This window comes from Denticeps clupeoides, chromosome 16 (genome assembly GCF_900700375.1).
Source record: "Denticeps clupeoides chromosome 16, fDenClu1.1, whole genome shotgun sequence".
NCBI classification, from domain to species: domain Eukaryota; kingdom Metazoa; phylum Chordata; class Actinopteri; order Clupeiformes; family Denticipitidae; genus Denticeps; species Denticeps clupeoides.
In genome coordinates, this window is record NC_041722.1 from 2222010 (window position 1) to 2235651 (window position 13642).

At 37.8% G+C, this 13642-nt stretch overlaps 1 protein-coding gene across 3 annotated transcripts in view; it reads left to right on the plus strand.

Annotated features, from left to right (window-relative positions):
* LOC114765854 (ATP-binding cassette sub-family C member 8-like) overlaps nucleotides 1-13642 on the plus strand; it is a 40745-nt gene that overhangs the window by 6482 nt on the left and 20621 nt on the right. For 2 of the 3 annotated variants that reach the window (XM_028956343.1, XM_028956344.1), the window contains exons 6-17: nucleotides 1973-2215; nucleotides 4710-4904; nucleotides 5542-5706; nucleotides 6219-6374; nucleotides 6593-6727; nucleotides 7007-7169; nucleotides 7452-7492; nucleotides 7643-7785; nucleotides 8953-9061; nucleotides 9169-9303; nucleotides 12338-12410; nucleotides 13032-13137. In XM_028956343.1, the coding sequence (XP_028812176.1) occupies nucleotides 1973-2215; nucleotides 4710-4904; nucleotides 5542-5706; nucleotides 6219-6374; nucleotides 6593-6727; nucleotides 7007-7169; nucleotides 7452-7492; nucleotides 7643-7785; nucleotides 8953-9061; nucleotides 9169-9303; nucleotides 12338-12410; nucleotides 13032-13137 (1664 nt within the window). The remainder of the gene's footprint in view (nucleotides 1-1972; nucleotides 2216-4709; nucleotides 4905-5541; nucleotides 5707-6218; nucleotides 6375-6592; nucleotides 6728-7006; nucleotides 7170-7451; nucleotides 7493-7642; nucleotides 7786-8952; nucleotides 9062-9168; nucleotides 9304-12337; nucleotides 12411-13031; nucleotides 13138-13642) is intronic. The other variant, XM_028956345.1, reaches the window with a different exon arrangement.

Genomic DNA, 13642 nt, shown 5'->3' on the forward strand with positions numbered 1-13642 from the left:
ATCTCAGATATGATCAGATATATATATATATATACTTGTATGATATTTATCAGAAGCCCTTATCCCGAACAACTTACAATCAGTAGCAACAGGGATAATCACCCTGGAGACACTCAGGCTTAAGTGACTTGTTCAGGGACTTCAGGGGCTTCAGACCACCTTTATATTTTTAACACAGAGAGTGTTTGGAAGTGTTGTGGTGTAATAAGATGGCAAATGAAAGTGAAACTCAAAAACATACGTTTACTAAAGACATGCAACACGTTACAGGAAGCAAAGAATCTGCAACTCATGGCTGTCTCAAACTCTGGAACTACTTCTACATCATAACATATGTACTTCCGGTAAATCTTGTTATGCACTGAATGTGAGTTGCTGAGAATTTGCTGATATTGAGAACAGATGCAGAGTACAGGTACAATAACAGTTAAAATGTACATTTTGTTTTTCATCTACTACTGTATTCACAATATAATTGTTTTGGGTGATCATTACATTGTACAACGTCTTGAATCATATAATATAAGCAAAATGTATTCGATGATATGGATATTTTATTATAAATCTATATAAATCTATTTTGACCTATTCATGCAGCACACGTAAAATACAGAATTCAGAGATTTGTGCTGTGAAATGAAAAAAGATGCCATGATATGACAGATTTTTGAAAACTAACTGATAATCAGTCTGCATGTTTGGTTTGGTGGGGAAAACTAAGTAAAAATAAAGGCATTTTTGAAAATGCATGTATTCTCCACTTTAGAAACAGAGTGTATGAGGAAATTGTTTGTGAGACTGCTGCTGCTTTCACACACAATTACACGACTAACGTGGGATTGGTCTAAATAATCTGGTAATGTTTTTGGGTACAAGCACAACTCCCTACAATTGCCAATATTTTAGCATCATACTGTGTGTGATAATAGATTTGATTGTCCAACATGAAAAGTTAAGATGTTGATCACTTATCACTTTTTATTGTTCGCACTTTTATCATGTTTATCACTTAAAACACATCATATTATAAAATACACTGACATTACAAACACAGCCATACTTTATTAAAGTACAGATACACAAAAAAACTACTTAAATACAGTAACAAATTATATTTACTTTGTTACTGTCCACCCCTGCTTCAGATTAAATCTTTGGCCAAATTAATGTCATGTAATTTAATAGCAACAAACAGAAAATTTTAAATTCTATACTTAACACTGGTTATATTGTTAATATTGTTTGTGCTATGAATTAGAAAGAGGCTGAAATATTATTGACAGTTACTTACTGATGCTGTGAATCTAAAGTCCTTGATGCAATTCAAGCAGGAAGCCAGAAAGCTGATTTAAGTGAAATATAGACTGTGTTTACCTGTGTGGTGATGGTTCACTATGGTCTGCCTTGATCATGCAACTGTGAAGGCAGCAGTTGGTTCATCAGCCTTTGGAAACAACTGGTGCTAAAGCCTCATGGGCCGCAGTTTTTTCAGCCCTGCAGCTGTTGGTCTCAGTCAGTGCTAATCCCTACTCCCCCAAGCCGTTTATCTGGCAGTGTGGTGGTTATCAGACAAGGGACAGCAGGGCCATGCGTGCCACTCTGGCACTGATGATGACAGGGAGATGGGTTGGCTGAGGACACACGGAGCACATGAACATTTTGATGAGTTCCTGGGGGTGTGTTGTTAATATTTTTCCAGGTACCACTGTCTTCAATTTATTTTGTGTGCATTTCACACACAAAAAAACAGCCATACTAATAAAAACAAGACTCATTTATAAGTTTTCACACCCAAAAGAAAACCCATTTTTCAGTTTTTTATAGATGTTGATTGACAAAACTGACTTTTAAACTAATTTAAAAAACAATTAACTTATTTATCTGAACAGCCACTGCAATACAAAGCAGGAAGGAAAGTTAAGCACCACAGCAACCCCATTAGTTTATCCTCTTTTTCACCCTGTTCTTTCAGAGATATATATGCTTCAACCATCCAAGGGAGGTGAAGCCACCTGATGACCTGCAGGACCTGGGTGTTCGCTTCCTGCAGCCCTTTGTCAACCTGCTATCCAAGAGCACCTACTGGTGGATGAACACCTTCATCACCTCTGCACACAAGCGCCCCATTGACCTCAAGACCATAGGAAAGCTCCCCATTGCCATGCGAGCTATAACCAACTACCAACGGCTACGCAAAGCTCTTGAAGGCCAGAAGGTAGTGTTGTGTTCTGGTTATAATGCAGTGGGGATTCATTAATGTGATTCACTCTTTATTACCTTAAACTTTTTTTTAACTCTCATAAATTTTAATTTAATTATATTTTTATGTAAATGTAAGGGATAAGGGATGCTGGCCAAATGAAAGTCTATGGAAATGCTTATTAGTGCACTCATTAGTTTGATTGAAAAAAAATCAATAAATTGACATTTTATTGGCATTTGTAATTATGTTGTTTCAAAGTGTTGTTGTAGACTAGGATTGGAGTATTAGATCAGATATATGGAAAACATAAAGGGACCAAAGAGATCGACAGCTATCTAAATATTTTCCTGTCTGTCTTAACCAGAACTTTAAGCCAAAAATCTTTCATTAATGTGTAGAACAGCAACTTACTCAGTCAGCTGTGACTATTATAAATAAAAGCTAAGGACCTTCCAAAAGGTTTTTGTAGATGGGGTCCAAGTGAATCGATTGAGAGATAATTCTGCCAAATCCTGTACATTTAAATATGGATGGAGACACATTTAACTATTTTTTTTTATAAGGTGTGTTTTTCTTTTGATGCTAAGAAGAGACTTGTTGCTGCAACATTTTTAACTGTTTTGGATTATGGATTTTTTTGAATGCATGCACTGCTCACTAAGGGTGATGGGTTAAAAGCAGAGAAAACATTTCGTTGTGACAATCACTTCACTTTCATAACAAATATATTCAAACCCAACAATAACACTTCTGCAATTGCTAATATTAACAAAACTAAAAAAGGTTTTGCATGGTTGAAAAAAGGATGCATCTTTTCCTTTGTGAGCTGCTGGGGTGGTAAGTGAATAAGATTTACTTAGTGTCCTGGTCCTCCAGTTGAGGGATCAAGGATGTAACACTCAAATTTTTCTGTTGTTTCCTGTCATGGGATAAAACACCCAGCTCAAACTGTACGAATAAATTGCATGCAGAAAAAAAGCTCATGATTTTTGTGTGCACACTGTACGGTTCAATGCTCAGATGCGACCTACCTGCTCACAATACACGAGCAATATTAACACATCAGAAGGAGAAGAAGAAGAAGAACTCACATCAGTAGTGATGCTGGAAAAAGCTAAATATGCTGCTTTGGTGGGAAAATATTTCTCAGCTCAGTCTAGAGAAGTATTCTAACAGACTCAAGGCTGTCATTAAAAGCAAAGGTGCTTCATCAAAATATTGACATTGGGGAGTGATTCTTTAATAATCTTAGTATTTCTTGTTTTTGATTTTCTGAAAGTAGTTATAATAGCGTACATTTAGATGTTATAGGTTACAGTGGGTAAATAAAGCTGGGAAAGAATTCATTGTATGCTGTAAAGCAACAAAATGGGAACATTTCCAAAGGAATTATGCTATTTCAACAGTATACACGCTGTAAATAATCTGTACCCTCTGACTGGTACAGTTTGAGAAATTTTTATTTAACATTTTATTTATCAGATGCCCTTATCCAGAACAACTTACAGTTACAGGGAAGGTTCCCCTGAAGACGCTTAGGGTTAAGTGTCTTGCTTGGGGACACAATGGTATTAAGTGTCTTACCTACTCGACTACTACCAGAACAAATTTTAAATCATTATTGAAAAATCTTCAGTTCGAATCAACAATAACATTAAGATACCATTAAACACTTTGATCATGATATTGATATTGAATGTAGAATGTTCTTTTTTTATATAATATGGTTAGTTTCAGAACAGTATCTGCAGTCCTGCTTTCTCTTTCCACATGAACGGATTTGCTTCTGTGTGTGTGTGTGTGGTTCCCAGAAGAGATGGACTCATGTGACTTTGGTGTTTTGTGAGTCAAAAATAGGCATTTCTCCACCACGTCATTGTATAACTCTGATCCCTGGGGATTCCATCTCTCAGACTGGCCAGATGTTGCCCAGGATTACATACTGGGCCACCTCATTGTGTTGTTTAATCAAGACATGAAGGCAAAGCAGCGTCACAATGATCATCATATAAATTGCACACAGATTGGACTATTAATTCATAATTTATAATTGTGTGCTCTAAAACTCCAGAGCTTCTTTTAAATGAGGAACATAACTGGGAGTGGTAGTAGCCTAGTTGGTAACACACTTGCCTATGAACTAGAAGACCCGGGTTCGAATCCCACTTACTACCATTGTGTCCCTAAGCAAGACACTTAACCCTAAATTGCTCCAGGGAGACTGTCCCTGTAACTACTGATTGTATGTCGCTCTGGATAAGGGCGTCTGATAAATGCTGTAAATGTAAAATGTAACTCCGTTTGAATCTTAAAATGATGCTTTAAAAACCAGATGGGAATAAAAGTTGCTCACTATTCAAAATCTTATTGTTTTATATATAAAAATGTATGTTAAGTTAGGCCATTTGTGAATAGTAGACTAATTAAACCTGCTTTACTCAGCCTATACTTTACTCTAGCCTATACTTTAGCCTATTCATCATTTCACGGTGTTTGTGGTGTACAGGTTCAAAGAGAGGGAGCTGCTGTGCCCCGTGGGGCTCATTGGATTTGTCAGGCCATGCGGCAGGCGTTTGGAAGGTCTTTGGCCCTCAGCACCACCTTGCGCTTTGTTGCCGATTTGCTGGGCTTTGCTGGACCTCTTTGTATCTCTGGCATTGTTCACCACATCAGCAGAGAGAACAACACCATCCTGCCTCCGGTAATATTCAGACAAATCAGATTTAATCTTCCGTATTTAGATCAGTGATCCCAAGTAGGGATCACTGGTTTTTAATACAATGTTGAATACAATTGTTTCAATTGTCTGTGTAAGATGAAGGTACTTCAGCAATTTGTGTTATTTAATTATTTTAATATTTTTTAAGATGGGTGTCAATATTATTGGAGCCTATCTGAATCTACAATATATGCTTGGATGAAATCTGTTTGGGCTGCTGCTTTCTTGCTTAGTCTGTTTTTTTTTTTTTTTCATTTTAAATGCCAAGAGACCCCATTAGTTATAAATGACTCCACTGTCCTGTGTAGCACTTAAACCACTAGTCCTGCCCTGAAGGACAGGGGCCATATGGGAACAGGAGTGAGCTGAAAATTGCAACCCACTAAAGAGCAGCAAAAGCCACTGAAGCTTTTTTAGTCAGATCAAGCAATATGGAGTTTGATTTAACTATCAGTACATATATTTATTAGTGCAAAATGCACATATATATACAGGGATTTTTTATAAACTGTTCTAAAATGTATTTTTTTAACTTTTCTAAATGAATAAATCATAAATGCAAAGAGTGCTCAGCACTTTTCTCCCTGAAAACGTCTTATGATGTCTTCCTTTGTTACAGGTCAAACTTTTGGGAGTCCATTTCATTTCATCTCAGGCATTTTTAGCAAATGCCTATGTCCTGGCTGTCCTCTTGTTCCTTGCCCTAATCCTGCAAAGGTCCTTCTTACAGGCTTCCTACTATGTTGCCATAGAAACAGGGATCAAACTGAGAGGAGCCATACAGGTAACCTAAACTATTCACAACATAGATGGCCCAATCTATAGACATAATAGTCATGTACTCTGATCAGTCACAACAATAAAACCAGCTAAATATGACACCAACAAAGCTCTGACCAATGGATATGATATGATGATGATTGCATCACTTCAAGCACCTCTCTTCTTTCCCTAATGCACCATCACTCTATAAAAGAGTTGATCTGATTTCATCAGACAACTGGACTGTCTTCGATTGCGCCAGAGCCACGGCAATTGGGTTTCCAGTCTTCTGCAACATTCGTTCTGTCCCTCTGTGTCATCCATGACACACACTCATTTAAGATAATATTTTTTCTAACACATTTCTTTTGCAAAGACAGACAGTGCACCTCCACACCTTAACAGGTGTCACTGTAAGTGAATAATTTGTGGTTTTAATTTTGTGGCTGATTGATATAGATGTAATTGACAAAACTGACACAATATAATAAAATTGTTATGTGTCATTATGTATATCCCCCTTTTTCCCATCAGGCAAAAATCTATAACAAGATTATGCGTTTGTCAACATCCAACATGTCAATGGGGGACATGACAGTGGCTCAGATCTGTAACCTGGTGGCTATAGATTCCAACCAGCTGATGTGGTTCTTTTTCCTGTGTCCCAACCTTTTTGCCATGCCAGTTCAGGTCAGAAATGGCTTCCGGTTTTAAATCTATTTATATTCTGTTATACACTTAGTGAGACTTTACAGTGATCTTTTGCATCTTCATTGCATTGCTTAAAGTTTTATTAGAAAATTATTGTCATTCATCTGAGCATACTAAATAAAACAATTGTGAAGCAATTGGATGAAGCATTGTTGTCATTATTTTGAGCTCTGTTCTCTGCATTGTTTTTACTCCAGGTAATCATTGCTGTTATGCTCCTCTACTATCTTCTTGGGCCCAGTGCACTCTTAGGAGCCACAGTCATCATGTTTCTGGCCCCAGTCCAGTACTTTGTGGCAACAAAACTCTCACAGGCACAGAAAAGCACATTGGTGAGTTCAGTTCAGATGGCACAGATTGGTTTCGGGGGAAATAAATTTAGAGTATTTATATTTTTTTTATGGGGGGAATTAGAGTAAATGGATGATGCTTTTTTTCTAGGTAAAATAAACTTATCATTTGATGTATGCTTCCGAAAGAAAGAATCCATGGCCATGCAGTGACAGGCGCACTGAGATCAGAAGTGATCATAAGTGATAAGTTTGATAAAAGCTGCTATAAGGCACCCCTGTGCCGATCAGTTCTTTCCCTGTTGCTATGTTCTGCGATAGGAGTACTCCAGTGAAAGACTGAAGAAGACCAGTGAGCTGCTGCGTGGCATTAAGCTGCTTAAACTTTACGCCTGGGAGCACATCTTCAGGGACAGTATCGAGCAGACACGCCACAAAGAGCTTTCCAGCCTCCGGACATTCGCCCTCTTCACCTCTGTGTCCAGTGAGCTCCCCCCTGTACCACATATTAATTTTTTACTGTTCATACACTATTCATCTGCCACTATCTCAACTTGCATACACCATAAAATTGTAGCCCGTCTGTTCAATTCCATATTTATAAAACTCATCTCTGTATGCACCTAGTCTTTTTTTGGACTGCCAGGCAATCACTGGTGAGATGAATAATTTAATTCATGAATCAAAACATTTTGTACAACAGATTGGAATGGAACTTTTATTTGTACTAAATTGTACAAATAACAAGGCTCTTTTCCCCCTTCAGTTTTCATGAATGCAGCTATTCCAATCGCAGCTGTTCTTATAGTAAGTGTCTCAGATTGTAACTCACAGTACATATCATATGCAGCTACACATATTCAACCACAATCATTCATTAAATTAAACATTAAATAAACTTAAGTACACAAATTAAAGTAATTTTGGGGGTTAATAGATGATTTTTCATTCTTAAAGACATTTGTGGCCCATGTCCACATTTCCCGGGATAACCTTTCCCCTGCAGTGGCCTTTGCATCCCTGTCACTCTTCCACATTCTGGTGACTCCCCTCTTCTTGCTGTCCAGTGTCCTGCGGGCCACTGTCAAAGGCCTGGTCAGGTGAGAGGTGCCTTATGAACTTTAATCATAAAGGTTAGTGTTATTTAAATGATTAAACTTTTATTCATGAAATTCCTTGTTTTATTTCATTTGTTTTAATTATGTGTGAACATTTTGCCATAGTGATAACATGTGTCGGTCCTGCATTTGAGTCGGGAACTCTACTAGACTTTTGAAAGTGGTATCTGGCACCAAGCCATCAGTAGCAGATCCGTAAAGTCCATGCATCCATGTTTTTCCAGCATGCTAGATTGAGATCTGGAGAATTTGGAGGTCAGGTCCTCACCTCAAATAGAGCATTTAATCCTGTAATCAGACACTCCCCTTTGAACCAGAAGACCCTGCTTACTACCATTGTGTTCCTCAGCAAGACACTTAACCCTGAGTGTCTCCAAGGTCAAGTAAGTTGCTCTGGATAAAATTATCTAATGAATTGCTCAGGGACACAATGGTTACTATTGTATTGTAATTTACATTTTTTAATATCGATGGTTGAGCATACAGCACAGTGTATGAGGTGCTCCCAGTTCATATAACAAAAAAAGCTTACACACACCACCTTTCCTCACGCATCAACATACAAACCCCACACATACACCATGTATTCCTCACACGTCTACATACAAAACTCACACACACACATCATATATTCCTCACGTGTCTACAAACAAACCTCATACACACACACACCATATATTCCTCACGCATCTACATACAATCCCCATGCATACACCATATATTCCTTATGCATCTACATACAAACCTCACGCATACGCCATATATTCCTCACGCATCTACATACAAACCTCACATATACACTATATATTCCTCACGCAACTACATACAAAACTCACACACACACTGTATATTTCTCACGCATCTACATACAAACCTCCCGCATACACCACCATATATTCCTCACGCGTCTACAAACTCACACACACAATCTATATATTCCTCACGCATCTACATACAAACCTCACGCATACACCATATATTCATCATGTGTCTAAATACAACCCTCACACATTTACCACTTTTTCTTGGCACATACTACCTCTGCTGTGCATTCATTCACAGTTTTTTGTGCACATCTGACATTTTTGAAGAATAAATGGAATGCCTAAGTCCAACTGTTTAAAACATAGTGACATTTCTCTCCATCAGTGTTCAGAAGCTGAGTGAATTCTTCTCCAGTGAAGAAATAGAAGGAGAACCTGAGCCAAAAGCCTCAACTCCAACTAACAGCAGCAATCATAACAACATTAAGTCTGTAGTGAGTGAACTTTAACCTTATGTCTTTCTATTTCTTTTTTCATGAATTAGCTCTGTATTTTGTAACAGATTTATTCAAAGCTTAGTTGTGTCTTGTTGTGTCTTCAGTACCTGTGCCAGCTCCATGCTAAAAACCTACTTAACCGAAAGCGGACAATTAAGCCAGATGCCAATGGAAGTGCCTCCAAGATCAGTCCCAACAGTGAACCCCCTCCTGGCCATAATGAGGATGTGTGCATCAAGGTGAGAACTGACATATGGTCTGTCACTGAAGCTAAACAGCACAGGCATGCCTGTTAAAATTGTATGTGTTGCACACATCTGCTTTCAAACATAAGCTAAATTACTAAATTAGTCTTGGTACCGATTCCTTTTTTTGTAAAATGAAAATCAGAAAAAATACAGATGATTGCCATTATTTCAGATAAATAAATTGACATGCCCATGTCAGCTGAATATGCTTGTTGGTATTCAGTGTCATTGACAGTGCAAGACCAGTTTCTGTTTTTTTTTTATGGGTTTAGGTGCATAAAGGTTTATTTTATCCTGTCACACTGCATAAGTGTCTGGTAAATGGTTCAATGATTTCTCTCCAGATTTCACTTAATTTAACTATTTTGTGAGCATTGACAATATGTTCATTATGTTCACATACATGTATACTTTATTAGGCACACCTGTCCAACTGCTCATTGATGCAAATTACTGACCAGCCAATCACATGGTGGCAGCTCAATGCATTTAGGCATGTTGACATGGTCAAGACGAACCGCTGCACTTCAGAATGAGGTAGAAGGTGATTTAAGGGACTTTGAACGTGGCATGATTGTTGGTGCCACACACACTGATCTTTTGGGATTTTCATGCACAACCATCTCTAGGGTTTACAGAGAATGGTCCGAGAAAGAGAAAACATCCAGTGAGCGGCAGTTCTGTGGGCAAAAATGCCTTGTTGATGCCAGAGGTCAGAAGAGAATGGCCAGAGAGGTTCAAACTGATAGAAAGGTAACAGTAACTCACATATCCACTTGTTACAAGGAATGCAGAAGAGCATCTCTGAACGTACAACACATTGAACTTTGAGGCAGATGGGCTACAGCAGCAGAAGACCAGACCGGGTGACACTCCTGTCAGCTAAGAACAGGAAACTGAGGATACAATTCATGTAGGCTCACCGAAATTGGACAATAGAAGATTGGAAAAATGTCTCGATTTCTGCTGCAACATTCCGATGGTCGGGTCAGAATTTGGCATCAACAACATGAAAGCATGGATCCACCCTGCCTTGTATCAAAGGTTCAGGCTGGTGGTGGTGATGTAATGGTGTGGGGGACTCTTCTGTCTCGCATTTGAAGTGTACCTATAATGAAAATTCATCTCACTCATCTTTTTAAGTGGGACAACAATCAGTGGCTGCCATACTATATTTAAAACACTTTCACTTACTTGCCTTTTGCCAGAAAACATGCTTATCCCAGATAAGGACTAATGATACTGTTAAGTTTACTTTTGTAATTCCAGCAGGGAAAGAGGAAGTACAGGGACATGACATGGGGGAAAAAAGTGAGTTTAATGTGACCAAAAACCCACCCGGAACAATGGCTGGAAAACACAGAAAACCATAGAAACCACTAGTAACACCATTAAATAAACCAAAATACCATCTGAGAGGAGAGTGAACAGGGCATGTAAGGGGTGGTGTGAGTCCTTCATAATGTTGCCATGCTCACCGTGGGTCTCAGCACAGAAAATGTGTTCCCAGTAAGACAATAATGTCATGTAGTAGATGGCACTGATTCTATTGGTCGCACGACAATGCGTCAACAAAGTTCAACTTTACTCGTACCGTGTGCACAAGGCTGCCGCCATGAGACATGACAGATGTCCTTCTGTCATGATTCGCTTGAGGTGTTTTGTGTGTGTTTCACTTTGTCCGTGAAGGTTGCGCCATTTTATGTCTTTGGTTCCGGTTAATTTTTAATGCAATGTGGGGAAGTCTTGATGGATTAACAGGTGGATTAACAGCAATGTTTCACATCGCGGTTAATCATCAAATCGGTTAATCCCTGTAACCCTTCCTGTAAGTAATCAGGATGTGTATTGGTGCCACCAGGGTCACAGTGGTATCACAACTTTCAATTAAGTGCTAATCTTAAACAATTATGGGTATAATGATTTTAAGAATTTACCTTAAAAAGAGAATGCTTTTCAGCATTCCTTTTTTAATACCAATACAAGACAAAGATGTTCTCTGGGTATAGATATTTTTTTTATAATTGCATAAATTGTTTAGGTAAAAACCTGGGACAAAACTTTAAAAAGCTGGTACTAGGGGGTTTTCTGATCCAGTGCAAGTTAAGATAAAAAAACAACAACTGACATTTAAATTATTCACCAAATTATTTTTAGCAACATTTTTTAGCATGCAGCACTGAATTCATCATACAAAGATTTTATGTGGTCTAGACCATTTTTGTGGTCTATTTTTAGAAGAAAAAAATGAATTACCATACAGGACTATAATTATAACAATATAGTTTTTTATTTCTAGACGGCGAATATAAGATGATACCTCGTTTTCAAACATATTTACAGTTAAAAAAATGTCACTTGTAGTTACATTTGTACATGTGTTGCCTAATTTTAAATCAGTCATTGTTATTAGTAGTAGTGGTAGTAGCATTATAACAAATAAATTAACACTCTTATAGTATTACAAAAAAACAAGAGTAGGTCATTTGATATTTAAACACTCAAATTACCTAGACTGTCACTGCTCCAGGCAATTAGAAGAGGAATGGGCCAGTGCTTCTCAAAACCTCCCAGGAGTATCATTTCAGTCAGGCAGTATCCAGACACGTCTTAGACACTGTAAAGGTGCTCAGTCAAACGCCTTAAAGAGTCTAATTTCAGCAGGGGCTGCTGTAGTATCACTATGTCAGCTATCCACTATGTCTAAAGGCGGAAGAAGGGGATTGAGTGAGCAGAATGTAATGAACGCATGGTAGAAAGGCTGCTTAGGCAGAAACCCAGAGGCAGCAGTCAATGTTCTGACTGAAAGACGTGCAAGGACCTGGCAAAGGCACATAAAGACTTTAACTGTCTGACCACTTTAAATAGGAGGCTAACAGCAAGGTCTGCGCCCTGCACCCCCCTCTCTCACTCTCTTTCTGTAAGACTAGACTTCTTCATCACTGCTCTCTTCACTGCAATGCATTGTAATTGTTCTATTCAGGTTGATTTATTTGAATACGTATGCTCTGTTCTGTTTGTGCAGATTATAAATGGCTATTTTACCTGGACCCAAGGATGTCCCACATTATCCAACATTGACATCAAAGTACCTTTTGGTAGGATTGTCTGTTTTTAAGATTCTTTTTATTCACTAGATTTTGTACTGCTTGTGTGCATTCAAGTTTGGCGTGTATCCGAATACAGTAAACACATATGTTAGCTATATTATATAAAACAAGTTTTTTGAAGAAATGGCCTTTTCCTGGTTCCTTAACCACATCACATTCCATCAAATGTAAACTAGGTTTTTAAAAAACTATATACACAAAAATGCACATATTAATAATGTTACTAGCTGTAAGTGTTTTAATACAGTACAGATGGCTGTGAATGAATAATATTAACATTACATTCCTTTTAATCACCATAAGGCTGCAAAACAAAAAGAGAGCTTTTTTTAAAAAGCTGTTTTTCATGTTCTTAATATGTTTTTAGTTAATTAATGTTATATTTTAATTATGTTAAAAACAACATGAAAAGTAGCTAATTAACTGCAAACAAAAACAAGTAATGAAATAGCACTAGTGTTTTTATTGTTTTATATATTGTGGAAGTATTCTTAGAGTACACATTTTAGGTACTGAATACATTCATGACAATGAATTCAGTTTTCAGACACCATTAGTTTTTGTGTGTGTGTATGTGTGTATGTGTATGTGTGTGTGTGTGTGTGTCAGGACGGCTGACAATGGTCGTGGGGCAGGTTGGCAGTGGGAAATCCTCCCTGCTATTGGCTGCTATGGGGGAGATGCAGAAGATGTCAGGAAGCATCAGCTGGAACAGGTAAGAAGAAGACAACATTTTATTCCACACACTACTTACTAAGCTATCACTGACTTATGTACCATTTTGCACAGTTTAGCATAGTGCATCCAGAAAGTATTTCACAATGCTCAGTTTTTCCACATTTTATGTTACAGCATTAAAGTCATTTTTTTTTACCATTTTACACATCCCAATACCCCATAATGACAAACTTGATATTTCTTAAACAATGAAAAAATAAATAACAAAAGGGTGTATAAACATTCACAACAGTCCACAACCACAACAGTCATCATACAAGAAGGACTTTTGGCCTGTTTACCAAATAGTTCACTGTGACCAGTGCTTTTGCAAAAAAATGTATTTTGCAAGGGAAAGTGAAAAAAGTGAAAGTGAAGTGTGACGTGATTGTCATTGTGAAACACTGCAGCACAGCGCATGGTTTACACAATAAATGTGTTGTCTGTATCTAACCCACCCCCCTTATTGAGCAGTGTGCAGCCATGCTAGATGCCCAATGAGC